This window comes from Petromyzon marinus, chromosome 60, assembly GCF_048934315.1.
Source record: "Petromyzon marinus isolate PM22_M1 ecotype Great Lakes invasive population chromosome 60, UKy_Petmar_22M1.pri1.0, whole genome shotgun sequence".
NCBI lineage: Eukaryota > Metazoa > Chordata > Hyperoartia > Petromyzontiformes > Petromyzontidae > Petromyzon > Petromyzon marinus.
In genome coordinates, this window is record NC_133726.1 from 8,526,413 (window position 1) to 8,542,718 (window position 16,306).

A 16,306-nucleotide genomic window follows, 5' to 3' on the forward strand; every position below is an offset into this window, starting at 1 on the left:
TCTTTGGTTCTTTCGGTATTCTCATTCTACGTGACTTTACCGAAAGAACCAAAGAAGACCTATTACCATTTTCACACTGAAATGTATTTCTTTGCCCAGGCGGTCATCGATGCCAACATCTTCCCGGTGCTGATCGAGATCCTGCAAAAGGCGGAGTTCCGAACGCGCAAAGAAGCAGCCTGGGCCATCACTAACGCCACATCCGGTGGCACCCCTGAGCAGATCCGGTGAGGATGGTACTGCTGTCTAAGCAGATCTAGTAAGGGAGGTGTACTACTGCCTAATACCTCTAAAGACTACACTATTGTCCAGCAGATCGTGTGAGGAGGGTGTACTGCTGTCTAAGTACAGTAAAACCTTGGATTGCGAGTAACTTGGTCTGCGAGTGTTTTGCAAGACGAGCAATAATTTTAAATAAATATTAATTTGATAAACGAGCGCGGTCTTGCAATACGAGTAGTGTACGTATACACGCTTTGTCTGCCAAGCGTCATGTGAGCACAACTGATATACGAGTGCTTTGGATTACATACACGTTTCCGGAACGAATTATGCTCGCAATCCAAGATTTTACTGTACTACTCTTGAGAGATATGGTGAAACAATGTTGCTTACCCTCTTGGCGCACTTTATTTTTCTTGAGTTAATTCAAGTAAAGAAAATGAGCCTGTGCCCATCATGCGGCTAAGCAGGTAAAATGAATCCCTTATAGGTACGTTTTCTCTATCAAGGGAAACTTTCTGAATTATCCTCCAGCCAAGGCAACCTGTTCAATAACTTATTTTCTACGCCTAGTTGTGAATCAATTGTCACAATTCGATCATAAATCTATTTTTTTTAAACTGCTCTGCAAATGTATTCAATCTGCAGGCTCTCCATGAACCTAGCCCATACAAACTTTATGAAGAGACATTTGTTAATTATTTCCCGGATGATTCATTGCATGTAACCTCCATAAGAATTTCTACCAGTGATGATCGATTCTATTGATCGAACAAAGACTGCTTCAATATGTACACGCTGACCGTTGTACAAATGAGTTCGTTCATGCAGAGGTGACTAAAAGCATGGGGGTTCACAAACCACGACTGACAATAGCAAAATAGGATGCTCTGATATTTGGCCCTGTCATGGTGGCAAGATGTTAGAACTACCTTGCCTGGTATGCAGGAGATTGTGGGTTCGATCCCAAGCCTAACACCTGTATATTTTGAGTTTGCATGTCTCTCTCCCCGTGGTCGCATTGAGTTTTCGCTGGGTCCGCTGGTTTTTCCCTCCACATTCCGAAACATGCATTTGAGTATTTGGCAGCTGCACATCTACACAATAAGCCACTTCGTTGAGCTATCATTTGTGATAGCCAGGTCGCATTTGAAAAAAGCTACATAGCTCAGTGAAGCCTTACCTGGTAAAATAAAAACGTATTTAGTTTTAGACGGACCTTTCCAACACTGCTGCAGAACCCAGTGAAACGGAATTGGGAAGGAATGTTCGTGAACGTGCAGTCGAACGATGAACACTCGCGTTTTAAAAGTGAGATCGGTGGCAAATGTTCCGAGCCGCTGTTTGGCTTACATCCTGACATATAAGCTTTGTTCGATGGAGGGGTGGGGAAGTTGGTCTCCCAGTACTGACGGTACTGCCTGCCCTCCCTCTTCCCATTTCCCCCCGCAACGACCCGGTTTGCGTGGAGCAGGTTTCTGGTGGAGCAGGGCTGCATCAAGCCACTGTGCGACCTGCTCACCGTGATGGATGCCAAGATCGTGCAGGTGGCTCTCAACGGCCTGGAAAACATCCTGAAGCTGGGCGAGCAGGAGGCACGGCAGGACAATCTGGGCATCAACCCCTACTGCGCCACAATCGAGGAGGCATACGGTAAGCGGGGCGGGTGGGGGCGGGAGAGGTAGCCGTGATGTCCGATTTATCCGGCGGGGTGGGGTATAGGGGGGTGTGGGATTTTCAAAAACGTCGGATAATCACTACATCATTATTTGAAATAGCTTATATTTGCACATTCTTGTATTACATGTTTTTAGGTGTTGTGTGTTTTTTAAATGTGTTTAGTTTAATAAATTGCCATAAATAAGCATACAAATAGTCAAAAATAAATATTCTCCTGTAAATAGTTATTGTATTTACTGTATCGTACTTACCACTCCAATCTCGAAAATTGCATAGGTGATGTATACATGTGCAGTATTTTAATTAAGTTTTATGTAGTGTATAATATACTGTAACAAATATTTAACACTGAAATCAAGTGTAGCTACTTTTTTTTTCTTACGGTCGTGGTGCCGATCGCTGGACTGGTTTACAGCCTTTGGGGCGGTGTTACCGGTTTCGTGTGCTCAGCCCTGGATCACGTTGGAATCCGGATAATTGATGATCCAACTTTAAAAATGACACTTTATTTAATTTACATGTGTGATTGACGTTTAAATTACACGCCCTTCAACGTGATGGGTAATTTGTATCTTTAAATAATGAGACGCTGTTAATTGGTGATTCGTGCCTCTTATAGTTACTAGAGTAATGTAATATATTTTAATGCTGTTGCCCATCGCTGATTCAGTCGGGAGGAATGGGGAGCAAAAGTGATTGCAGGTTAGGGGATCCATGGCAATACAGGGAAAATACTTGAACGGCAACTTATTTCACGCGGACGTTTGGGGCGACTGAGGCACAAGCGTTGTTTTGTATGAGCGCGTCGTGCCTAGTACCGAGATGGAAAGTGAGGGGAGGTGAAAGGACAAGTGGGTGGGGGGGAAGACTTGAGCCCATGAAACAGCTTGACCATGTCGACTTGGGCATTGACAATTCCGAGCTGTAGCGTTGAGAGCTATAAAGGGCGGTACTTGAAGAAAAACCGGTAAGTACGCAAAGGGGCATTGAGTGATGCGTGTGTCAGATGCATTGAGAGACGGAGGAACACGCGGGTTGGCGAACACACGAAATTTAGACGTCACATTGGCTGTTAGGTAAAATTAAGCGGGCTCGTGCAGGACAAGTCGCCAAAAGGAATGGTGGTCGGTGGTTGAGACTAATGCGAGTGTGTGGGCCAAAGGAGGGAAACGCATCCGAAAGGACGTTCACTACGGCGGTGGAAAGATTAATCCAGCATGTGTACAGGTGCTAGAGATAGATTATACTGGAAGGAACCTCCTGGTTACACCAGCCCACAGGGGATTATTGTGTCCGTCCGTCGTGCATCCAAAAATGGGTAGGGCTGGGTGCGGAGGGGCTGGGTGCGGAGGGGCTGGGTGGGGAGGAGAGGGTGGGGAGGGCCTGGATGAGGAGGGTGGGGAGGGGCTGGGTGGGGTGGGTAGGGCTGGGTGGGGGGTGGGAGGGGTGGGGCTGGGTGGGGAGGGGCTGGTCACCCCGTGGTGCCCATATAAAACTCAACGTTTAACCTACTCATGCCGGCTTGTGCCCGCCCTCACAGTCGGGCATATTTGCGGAATACACCACGTGGTGCCGCCGTTGACCCTGGCCATTGACCGAGCAACCCAACGTTCCTACCAGCTCCCTCCGCAGGAACCGTGAGAGATGACAATGGTTTGGGAGAAGCCTTCATACAGCAGTGGATTAATCATGGCTGCTGATGATGATGACTTTCCAATGAGCTGTCTAATTGTTTCAAATATGAACGGGGGGAGTAAGCCGCTTTGGTCTACGATTGCGATATCGCTCTCGCAGCAACACGAAAAACAACCAACGGGAAAAAAATGACGAAACTCAAGTACAATCGCTGGAATCCCCCCTTCCCCCATCGCCCAGGCCTGGACAAGATCGAGTTCCTGCAATCGCACGAGAACCAGGAGATTTACCAGAAGGCGTACGACCTGATCGAGCGCTATTTCGGCTCGGAGGAGGAGGACGGGGAGATCGCTCCGCAGGTGGATGAAAACCAGCAGCAGTTCCTCTTCCACCCCCAGCCACAGGCGCCCATGGGCGGCTTCCAGCTCTGAACCGCTCGCCCCCCGCCGGTCCGGTCCGTCCGTCCGTCCGTCTGCTCGCCCGTCCACCCTCTCCGCCCCCCATCCCCCCCCCCCCCCCCCCCCCCCCAGAAACTCTCCTTCCCTACCCCGTAGTGAGCGAGCGATGGCTGCTGTCATTAAAAGTGGCTTCTTGCCCCGCCCCAACAAAACCCCACCCCGTCCCTCAACGTGTGCCATGGATAAGGTAGCGTTGGGATAAAGCGGACGGCGCCGTCGAGGGTTGCGGCGCCGTCTAAAACGAGAGACGACGATGTTTGAGTGAGCGCGCGCGCGAGAGAGAGCGAGCGAGCGAGGGTGTTGCTGTGAGCGAGTTGGCGTGGGTGTTGAGCCGAGACATTTGCCGCGCGACGGGAGAGAGGATTCGGCGCCCGCGTTTTACGCGATTCGGGCCGTTTACGTGGTGGAGTAGCGGGGGGGAGGGGGGGGGTCTTTAGCGCTTTAACAACTGCCGGCCCCCCCCCCCACCCCCCGATGGTTGGGCAAGCAAAAACTTTGCTGCCCGTTTGGGCCGCCACCCCTCCTCTGCCGCCCGTACCCCCATGCGCGCGCAAAGTCTGTGAGCTGATGGTGTTGGGCTATAAGCGGCATTGGCTTTTCCCACATGCTGTGCATAAAGTCCTCTGCTTTAGTTGTGCCTGTAGATGAAACTATAAGCTGGGAGCCTCAGCCGTCAGGGAGGAGTGTAAACCCGAGTGTTTCCGCTGTGAAGTCTGACCTTCCCCGATCCCCTTTTATCCCAAATTCCCGCCCCCCCCCCCCCCCACACACCAATGCCATCCCCCACCCCACTCTCTTTTTTCCCCTCTTCCCTTTAAAACCTTACTGCATTGTGTGTGTTTTTTTGTTGTTGCAAGTAGTGAAAACATTTGCGAGCAGTTGGTTAAGCAACAAACAAACTAAACAAGTAGCTGCGAAAGAAAAAAAAAAATCAGAACTAATTATAACCACGATATCACTTGAGTGTTTGAGTGTCCCCACTGCAATTGTGCGAAGCGTGCGAGCGCTACGTGTTGTCGACACAGGGCAACCCCCGTGTAGGGATAGAGTACAGCCTTGTGAACCAAACGGTACTCGCTCGCCGTCCCTTAACCTCCCCCGTACCCGCTCCCCCCACACACAATCACACGCGGTGGGGATTAGAGCATTGCGGCTGCGTTCTCGCTGCCCATCATCCCATGTGAACGATCGCCCAGCGCTTCGAAACGGCCGCGGTGTGCCGTAGTGTGCGGTGCCACCCACCATCGCGCTATCCCGGTTCGGCCTTCTCACTTGCCCGCGATCCCCACCATCTCCAAACCCAGCGAAAATAATCTTGCAAAATAACCAACTCTCCACGCATGGTGAATGGTTATATATTTTTCACACTTGGTGGCTGCATCCATTCCCTTTTGGCCTTTGCGCAGGGATGGGGGAGCACACCGTGGGTGGGTGGGCTATGCGACCGTGAGTTTGTTTTGCTGTTCCTCCGTTGTTTTTTCGGCTCCTTCTTGGTGGGTTTTTTTTTGGCGCAGACCTTTGGGCTGCCTGGCTGCCCACAAGGGCCGCGTCGGAGTGGGCGAGCTGCGACCTACGTGCAAATTTGTGACCCCGAAATCATTTCTTCTCAGGAGCCCCATGGCCTCCCAGTCTCGACCAGCCAATAGTCTCTGTCCATTGCTTCATACAGACAGATCTATTTGCACACACGAACACACGGACAGCTGTATTTCTTTGTTCCTCTCAAATAGTCCATTAGCTTTGAAGGTACTGTTGTTTGGTGGTTCAAACATCATCCTTACAAATAAAAAAAGCAAACAATGTTCCATGGTTTGCGATGCACATTTGATGCATTGAGGCCACCCTAAATTGGGGCGGAGGGGGGGGGGGTTTGTGCAGGTGGGCGAGTCACCGTGCAGTGCTGTGACTGCGTGCATGTTCCTTTCCTTTATTTTCCCCTCGTATTTCTTTAAACGGGTGTTCTTTTAACGTAGTCATAGCAGCAGCAGCCGCCCAATAATATCTTCACCCGCGCAGCAACTGCCACCCCTGCCCAAGGGAAGAACCATTTTGACAATACAGAGGGGGGGTGCCCCCCCTTCCTCCCCACCAGCGACCCTGCTGGCAAATTTCCGAAGGGTGTGTGGCGTTGGAAACGATGATTGAAAAACATTTGCGCTGTGCGAATCCCCCCATGGCACTCCCAGGCACACTTTCGAGGGAGGTGCAGTCACATGGCCCAAGCTGCTGTCAGAAACAGGTCAGGGCTGCCCCCCCCCCCCCTTGCTCGCACACACAGAGACGACGGTTCCCTCAGCAGCGGGAAGTTCAAAGTGAGGGTGGAGAAAGTGGTCGCTCGTTTTGTGTGTTCCAGTGGTGAGTCCGTTGATAGGACATCCACTGTTGGCTATCTCACAGAAGTACTATTTTAGTTGACCCCATTTGGGATGGACTGCACCAACGACCCTCAATGAGGATTTGAACTTGTAACACTGGCATCCATTCACATTGAGCCACGTGGTTGGATCCCCCCTCCCCCACTCCTATAACAAGTGTGGTTCTATCGATTACTGGGGTGCACGTCCCTGTCTGCAACCCCCGGGCCCCTTTGCGGCCATTGTAAGGGCAGCAGGTCCGCAGTAGAGATTTTAATTTTGAGCCGCTCTTTTCGCCCCGTGACGTCGACACAGAGCGTGTAGGCGGTGCAACTGCACCGGGGCCCTTGGGTCGGAGGGAGGGCCCAGGTTACAAAGTGGGGAGAATATTTGGGCAGAGTGTATGGGGTGGCCGGGTCACATCATCATTCCTTGCGCCAAGGCACAAGGCAACCCAGCTATGCCGCTGGTAATGCCAGGCTGTGTTTGCTGATGCCAGGGAAATCTGCGCGGCCAATTCGAAACTCGTAGGAAAATCCTGTTTCTGAAAGTCAATCGGGCAGTGTGAATGCACCTCTTCCTTAACCCTTGGCTTCAAAAAGCTGTGCCTCCTTTGTGCGTTGTGGTCTTCGACTGCTGTCCACCCACATCGTCATAACCGCATGTGTTGGGTTATTTTTTTAGTTTACGTTTTATTCCGCTCACTCCTTTCCTACCCAATCCGTGTTTTGTTTTTTCCTCTCGTTCTTCAATACATTAAAAGTGTACATTATATAAATAATTTATAAAACAAATCTGTCTCATTATGTAGGCTTATTTTGCATCTTGTGCAGCCAAATGTATAAAAAAAATATTTGTAAATTTAGAAGGGAGTGGTATTTGAGCAAAGACATGCTGGGGTCTTAAAAATAAAGTAAAAATTATAATTGCGTGGGGATAGAAAATATCCTCCGATTATTTATCACCGTTGTGTGTTTAAAAAATACTCATTGGCTAGTACGTAACCCACAAGCCAATTGGTGCAATTTTAAGGTGTTTGCCATAAGGTGCACACATACATGAGAGGTAAGCGATTTTTAAATTGTCAACTTGGTTTGGCACTACCTCCCGCCCATTAAATCGATCTCTTAAATATAAACGCTCATTAACAAATCTCCTTCTGCGCTGGTCGGAAAGAGTCCCCGGTCGTGCCAGTTCAGTTGGGTCTTAGGCGCAAAGGGTTGAACCAACTCAGCACAACCACCCCCCACCCACGCTTTCCCATTATTTTTGTAAACGTTTAAATTTATGTAGACAAGTGACTAGAGGTTTAAACAAGAGGTAGAATTGTCCACTGATTATCTACACTGGCTTGAGAGCTAATTTTTTTGTGATTGTAGCCTTCAAACAGCACTGCTGAACAAACCAGTTTTGCACTAAGCTATCATTCACCTTACATTCATGTAGGAGTTTCAAAGCAGTGAACGCTTGCAGCTTTTAATTATGTTAAAGCAGTAGGGTTTTTTTCTTTATTGCATGAAAACCATACCTGGTCAGCTTCTGCTGAATTTGAAAAATGACAGCGTAGTTTGCTTGGGTAGAACTACAGCCAAAACAACATTACACCATTTCAAGTAATAGTATTTGGGTTTTTGGGTTCTTCATAAACCCTCTGCCAAACACAGTGATGTTGGCGTTTAATTCGATCATACATCCAACACTGCTCTAACAGTGGTAGGATGGTGTCTTTTATATTTGTCAAGCCCATCATGTCTGGGCACATTAATTGCCAATCGGGCTGTACATTTTTCAATTATTCAGCCTTCTGCATCGTGTCTGGATTCGGAATTGCTGTCTCTATGTTGGGTCTATCTACCTCTTCTCAAATGCTCTCAAACTGTGACCTAAACTGTTTTGCTCTTTGCTTTGAAGACATAAAGCTATGAAACTAGTAAACAAAAATAGCATTGATATAATTCTAAAACAAGTGGGGGGAAAAATATAAAAAAAAAATGTTTAAAAAGTGACATTTAGCAGAAGCTGTTAAGGTTGTATTATTCTTGTGATGCTCTGATTGGGTTTAAGCTTCAAACTTGTGCTGATTTTGTGTAAGAATTTGATTTCTTTTGCCCCTTTTTCCTTCGTGTTTATTTTTTAGTCCCTTTATTTCCGGCGTAGATATACTCGCCGATGGGTCTTACCTTTAAGAAAAATGCATAAGAAGAAAATTGTATGTAAAAAATAAGGGAATAAGAAAGGTTTAGAAACCAAGTTAGTTTTAAGCCCTGGTAGAGATGTAGTCTGCCTGTGCAGACGCACAACAGCACCGCGACCCGCAGAATCACAACCCAACCAAGGAATCGACCCGCAAGAGACACTTTCGCGCAAATTTAACAAAATAATAATTATCAAGGACCAACCCAATCCCAAGCTGTCGTTTATACAACCCCCCCCCTTCTCTCACCGAAACCGGGCCACCTTGGTGGAAATTGAGCGGTAGGCTGGGCAGGTTCCTTGTTGGACGATGGGTTCTGCGCGGCGTGTGGGAGGAGGCAGCAGCGAGTGTTTGTTGTGTCGGTAATTAATTATTGCGGTTCGCATCATTAGTACTCTGGGCCGCGGCTTTGTTGGGATGGACACACGCAGGACTCTGTGACGGGTCGCCGGCTTGAGTGTTTTGAGCTCGGCAGAACGGTTTGGCAAAAACCTTAATTTTTTTTCCACCAAATTTTTTGTTTTTTAAGATGCGTATGACAACGATGGGGTAAAAAAAAAAACAGCGGGGCGTTAACACTGCTAAATCTGTTGCGGGCATGTTTACGTTTGCCCGTGAAAGGCCCGGAATAAAGCACGCTGTTCAACCAAATTGTCTCATGGTCACCTCCGCCCCCCGCCCTAACCCCACCGCACTGTTTTTCTCGGCCACCGTAATCGGCGCCAACCCCCCCCCCCCCAACGCGCGCCCCCCCTCCCGGCCGTGGTTGACGGGTCGAGGAGGTAGACGTGGTGGGAGGTGAGGGGTGGGGGGCGGCCGCTGCCCAGTTGGCACGCACACGGCGGCGGCGGCAGAATTGGGAGAGGCCGCGATTGACGTCCCAATGCCCCCAGGGGCCACGGCGTCTCCGCCAAGTCCTCGCGCTTACCTCCGTCACCCACTTTGCGTGCCCGCTTATGGGTGTTGCTCTTGTTTCGGCTGACGTGGGGGGGCGGGGGTGTTATTTTATTTTGTTGTTCCTGCCCCCCCCCCCCCCCACCAGGATTTTGTTGATCTGCGGCTAGCGACACGACCACCGAGGTCCTTGAGTGTGTGTGGGCCCCAGCAAACCCCATCCCCCAACTTTATTAAGTCGTTAAGTGTAACTCGTTATAAGGAATCTCAAAATGTTAATATGAATATTTGTAAGGCCACCTTGCCAGGAAGGATTTCACGACCGAGGGGGGTTCAAAATTAAACTTAACTGGATAAATGAACTTTTTGTTAAATAATGCTGGCAGAAATTAGTCGATGCAAAAATGTATATTTTTGCATTCAAAGCGTATTGAAGAGAAAAAAAATACCGTATATACTGCAATTTTATAAATGGTTCTTACGTTTTGTTAACGTACCTTTTGCTCATGCTGAAGAATTGGCAAAAGTTTCAGATTATAAAACACCAAGTCTTTAAACTATTTACATCTATGACCATGCCATTGCTGTAATTGCTACTACAATGTCTTTTTTTACCAATATTGTGTTTATTTGATCTCTTTGCATAAATGTAAGCCAGTACAAATATCATTTTTCAGGAATCACATAAAAGTAGCACATGATTGAAATTTATAATTGGAACGCGGTATTTTAGTTTTCGACTTGATTTATGTTGTATAAATATTTGTAGTATTTATATCGTTAAATATTCAATTTGCATTTTATTTTAATATCAAAAGAATAATGAGACATGAACTTAAAAATTGTCATCGATTAGCCTATAGCGTTAAATTGTATTTGCCGAATCCAGTAAGAAGGGGTAGGTGAATTGAGTCCCTTTTTTTCGATGGATAGGAGAAAAAGTTTGCTCGATTCTGGGGAATGGGTCTCCTGGCAAGGTGATGCATGCACGCACACGCACACACTTTGTCCCTTGGTACCGTTTTTCCTGGGACGCGCGCACACGCACACATCACACGCGCACACATACAGTCGCATGCCGACTGGACGGCCCCCGTTCAAGAGGCTTTTGCTGGAAAATTGAGTGCCCAATTAAAAAAAAATATATAAGCTTATTATCTCAAGTTCCTTCCCAGTTAGCGGCGGCTGCCGTGCCGTTCCCTTTCCAAATTTGCAGCCCGTTCCGCGCGTTTAAATATAATAACATTTCTTTGACATAAAACAGTTGTGTGGCACATTACGATCTATCTGCAGACTGCTGCTTTTTTTTAATTTCCGGAACAAATTCTGTTTATGGAAAAAGTAATAGGAACATTGCTCTGGCCTGTACGCTACAGTTCTCGGCAGTATTTATTTTTATAATCTTGTTTACATTTTTTTGGCGCTGCGATCTTGGCAGAGGAGCCGCCACAACCGGCGGACAAGGCAATTTGCAAACTCCTGCCGTCTCGAAGTCGGGAACGGCAGAAATAAATAAAAGGGGCGGCATGAATGGGGGCCGGTCGCTTCTCAGTTTCCTGCGAAAGCCAGCGTTTGAACGGAGGATACCAAACGGAGAACAACCCCGCGACTTGTGCTGACGTTCCGTGTGTGTGCGAGTGAGAGGGAGTGAATGCTGGACTGACTTTTGATTGATTGGCTGTGGCTTTGCAGACTTAAAAAAGGAAAAAAAACTATCTCTTACCCCCCACCCACCACCCCACCCCACCCCTTAAGCCTAGATTGACCGCAGTGGTCCGCAGTATCGGTGTGGCATTATGCACATGTTTCAGTACTTTAATGCAGGAAGTTACTGACAAGCGTCAGTTGTTCATTGTTTGTCTCTCCTAGGATAAAAGCTGTGGAAAGCTTTAGCCGGAGGGACAAGTGGCCCATGTTGCTGTCCCTAATTTTTTTTTGGGCTCGGCGTTTCCTGGCGCACAGGGCCATGCTTTGGGGGGGGGGGGGATAGTCTGGCTTCATCTTTGCGTTTATTTGCCGTGGTCAAATTGTGCTGCGCTTTTTGGCGACGCAATACAATAACAAAGAACTGCATTCACGCACACACTTGCGTGTTTGGCCAGGATGCGCAAGTTTCCACGGGCCTTAGTTATTGTTTTAGTCGATAACATCGAGAAGATGCATATATACTATACATATATATTGGCGTTACGCACGCTGTCGGTTATCGGGAACCCAACGTTGAGAGCAAAGAGCGTGATCTGCATTGCAGCTTGGGAGTCGCGTTGCAAATTGTAGTCGCAATGCAGGTTGGGCAGTTTGAGTGACAGGTTCCGACACCATTTAGTGTGACAACTAAGCGAGCATTGTTGACTTGTTGAGCTTGAAATGTTAGCATATTCTCGCCTCACAAATGACTACGGAATCGTTGCAATATCACGTCAAGAAGTATGCACTGTGCACGTAAACCAGCCTACGTAGTGTCTCGTCCGCATCTTCCGTTCACGTGGTGTGTCTTTCCGTCGTCTCATTCGCGTCACATGTTTTGTACGAACAGTGTCCGCAAGCACGGCAATATTTGCCTGCTGGTGGTGGTGAATTCCACTTGGACGTTGAGATATGTATTCTTTGGGTCTTTCGGTAAAGTCACTGAGATAGGTTCAAAGAAAATAACAAAAAACGACGTTTCGATCGCAACACAAAGCGGTCATCTGCTTGAGATTTTGGCTGTGTGTGTACCCTAGCCACCTGGCAGGGTTTCCTTTGATGTTTATTTTTCGTTGTAATCAGAAAAAAAAGTTTCTTTCGATTTTCTTTTCCACCTCTGTACGCGTGAAAGTGTTTGAGCCATGGTTGTTAGCCAAACATATCCCTGATAACTGCATCGATAAATCGGGTCAAGCCGTTGCCCCCCCCCCCCCAAGAGGTCCGAGACTTCTCCACTGGACGTGATTGTGTTCTCTCTGCTGGTGCAGACACCCAAAAAACTCAAAGACATGCGACGTAATAACTGGAACTGGCGAGCTTAACTGGGACACGGTTTGCACGGATGGAAGTTGCCACTGCACGCGTCCATTGTTGCCTACTTGAGGCGAATTCCGGCGTGGTCCGTGCCTGGGTTTCTTTTTTGCCGTGCAGCGGGTAAATTTTGATGTCTCTCCATCATCATCATCATCTCTGCTCTCCCGTTTCTCACCGAGGCTGTGGAAGGGTTCATTGTGGCCGGTGACATTGTTCACTCAAGTGTGTTTAGGTAAGCCACAGGTGTCTCGTCTTTTCCACCCAAGGTAAGTTTTTTTTTCTTTATAATTTCGACTTATCAAATGTGTTGATGAATGTGTGTGTTTGCACATGTTAGAGGTGACGTAACTGGCATTCAGTGACTGCTATTGTACAAACTGCTTCATTTTTTTAAAGGATTTTTTTCACACCACACGGCCCTTATAAAAAGGCGCGCGCACCTGCTTAGAACGTGCGGCAAAACAAGTGATAACAACAAGCAATAATCGGACCTCTTAACCAATTCTCTGAAATGCCCATTTATTAAATGTTTGATTCTAACTAAGTTGAGCAGGTTTGGGCACTTAACAATAACTGCGCGTGCCTCAGCCGCAAGGCCGGTGTCAGTCTTGATAAACAATAGCACCGATAGGGCAGTTTAGATGCACGCTTTTTTTGTCATTGGATTTCTAAGCGGGGAAAAATCTTTCCTTCCCTTGTCCATTGTAAACCAGCAAAGCAAACAAAAAAAACAGGGTAATTGAAAACAATACCGCAAACGGGGCATGGGTGGAAAAAGTCTGCGTTCATCGATTTGACGTGAAATTCTACGTTTTGTTTCTACTGCAGAAAAAAACAAGCCATTTATTTTCTTCATAATCACTATTCTCTACTTGTGTCCAACTCAAAGGAGGCCTTTGTCAAGTAACGTGAAACCTATATATTCTTATTTGTTATACATTGAATTATATTTTCATTTTCTAATTGTGCAATGTGGCTAAAGAAAATTCCGATTTTGGCGAAAAAAGCGGATTCTACGAAATCTCCCAAGTCACTAGGGTCACTCGAGTGTGCACAATGCACACTTAGGTGCAGATGTAGATTTCTAAAGGAAAGCGGCAATTGTGCTTCAAACTATTGAAAAAGTGCTATTTTAATAATTTAAAATAATACAGGAAAAAAATAACTAACAGCTGTATGCAAATTAGCTGAGGCTTTGATGGCCGAATTGAAACAACATGAAGTCGGGCAGCTTTAACTGGCTTGAGGTTGCCGCGGGAATATTTAAACTCGGAATACGCTCTCGAACCAAACTTTGCTGTATTGAAATTAATAAATAAGTAAAGGACCTGTCAAAAGCGGCGAGTGACCCCCCCCTCCCGGGTTCGACACCGGAGCGCGAGTCCGGCGTGTGACCTCCCTCGGCCCCTTTCCCTTCTCGACATGCCCCCCATCCCATCCCCGTTTACACTCAGCAGCAACGTGCCATGGATCGTGCGCTATTTTAAATGTTTTTGCCTCCGCAGGTACAAACCTCACTTTTCTGTGCAATACATTGTTTCCTCATCCCCTCGGCTTCACGACGTTGGCTTTTTTTTATGCCTTTTTACCGTAACCTCAGAGTAGCGTGTTGTCGCTCATGACTTGTTCCGATTTTTATTTCATTTTTTTTTTCCTTTTTTATCCGTAGGATCTGTTTACTGGTTTTTCCTGAATCGGCTTTAAAAAAAAAGTGTTACATTGCAGATGGAATGTCGGCAGATATATTTTTCTTGGGTGCCGACTAAAAGCGTGCGCGATTTCTTTTCCTTTACGAATAATAATAATACTGTATTTGGGGCACACGCCAAGGCTTAAGTTAATTTTCGTCACGTGGCTCTATTATGCGATGTTTCTGTGACAACCACGCGTTTGCAATACGAGAGAAAATTTAATCTTAAACAGCCAAGAGTGTTCACCTCTGCCGCAAAGGCTGGCTTTCTTCCAATAAAGCTAATCTATTTTATTTGGTTTATATTTTTAAAACAGCACTTCATTTTGTACCTACAAAACTTGAACGATCTCTACCATTTTGTACGCTGCGTATGGCCGCCAGCTGGTGCAGAGATTTGACAGACTGAAGACGTTTGCATTGACTTTTAAGGAGTGCTGTCTGGAGAGGTGTGAGTGAGTTGACATACGTAAATATTGAAAAATATAAAGTACACGAACACGACTCGCAGACATACACAACTACAAAGAAATTTCATTTTGTTACTTGTATTATGGTTTTTCCTGTTTAACATGTAAAATTGTAACCATTTAAAAGCGATAATAAAAGTCTTCAGTTACAAACACATTTTGCTCGGGTCTTTTTTCTTTCCAATGTTGATCGTATTCAAATTGTCATCAGCCGTGTCATTACATTGTTGTCATTACATTGACACGATGTTGTGTCATGAGACCTTTTTTGTCCAGGCTCAACGTGGAAAATAAGAACGAGGTTTTACCCGTCATGGCAATAAAACTGATGTTACATTTTTCAAACACCAAATAGATACCTTTTGCAAGGAATAAAGGCTGCATTACTGCATTAACCACACGTGCTTGTGGTGAACATGTAAACAAACACGCTCTGACAATGTATCATTGAAATTGCCATTAGCCGTGTCCTTAAATTGACACTTATCATTAAATTGACACTTATTATTGAAATCGACGGGAGGGGGGGTCTGCTAGTGTGGACACTGCCGTGGTGTGATGGTGAGGACGATGGAATTTAACTCCCTTGGGGACTGCCGACTTCCACTCCATCTCCTCGTGCGGCAGTTGTGGCAATGGGGACGAGTTAAATCCTCACACCTTTGTCCGCCCCGCACCATTAAATGCGTACAGCGTCGGTTAATCTGATCGGCAGGCAGGTCACCTGTGCTGGGGTCAAATTGTGGATACTTCCCTCTTCCAAGATATGTTGGCCAATATGGAAGTAGGCCAAATACCCTCTCTTAAAGGAGCTGTCCAGAGGTCCCTCGAGCGGAGAGAGGCCCCGTCTGCCAGCAGTGGCGTGAGCAGGCAATTGCAGAGCTGCGCTTTTACCTGCATCCCCATTTTGCTCCCGTGTCCGAGTGGGGACGACACGGTGGCAAGATGTTATCTCCCTCGCCTGACATGCAGGAGGTCGTGGGTTTAATCCCGACCCTGACGCCTGTTGTATATTTGGAGTTTGCATGTTCTCCCCGTGGTCACGTGGATTTTTCTCCGGGTCCTCCGGTATTTCCCTCCAAAATTTAGAATCAACATCACACGTTTAGAGTATTTTGCTGTTATAAATTTCCACGTGACAAGCCACTTCGTTGAGCTATCTTTGGCGATCGCCAGGTCGCTCTGAAAAAGAGCCGTATAGCTCAGTGGCGCCTTGCCTGGTAAAAATATTTTTTTAGAAATCTGCATTTCAGGCAGCAGCTTTAAGCGCGAGTCGCTGTTGGTCGCCTGGCTTCACGGAATGGTTAAGCGCAGAGCGAAAGGGATTTTGCTTAATTTTGTTTTACTTCAACTCGTGTCATTCTCGATTTGAGTGCTTTGAAAGTTGTGCCTTGAAAAAAATCCCTTTACATTTTTACCAAAAACAGCCGGTGGGTGTCTTTTTTTGTCCCCCACGCTTCCCGAACGGCTCCCAGAGCTTGTGTTTCTGCTACCCACCCAGTTCCAGTGCTCTTGGCCACTCCGCTCGTGTGACGCTCTCGTTTGACCCAATTGCCACCTCGCAGCGGTTCGAGCACGGAATGTTCACCCCAGGTTTTTCGCGGTTGCTCCTGGGCGTAGCTCTGGTGTGTTTCTCGGGTTTTTTTTTTTAGGTGTCATTCGGCACAACATCCTGACGTTTCACTCTGCGTGACGCAACGTGGAAACAC

The 16,306-nt window shown here is 47.0% G+C and overlaps 1 protein-coding gene across 2 annotated transcripts in view; it reads left to right on the top strand.

Moving 5' to 3' along the window:
• Positions 1-14,752, top strand: part of KPNA5 (karyopherin subunit alpha 5) — a 38,904-nt gene extending 24,152 nt beyond the window's left edge. For both annotated transcript variants that reach the window (XM_032976679.2, XM_032976680.2), the window contains exons 12-14: positions 100-227; positions 1,697-1,875; positions 3,778-14,752. In XM_032976679.2, the coding sequence (XP_032832570.1) occupies positions 100-227; positions 1,697-1,875; positions 3,778-3,968 (498 nt within the window). In that variant the 3' untranslated portion in view covers positions 3,969-14,752. The remainder of the gene's footprint in view (positions 1-99; positions 228-1,696; positions 1,876-3,777) is intronic.
• Positions 14,753-16,306: the final 1,554 nt, after the last annotated feature.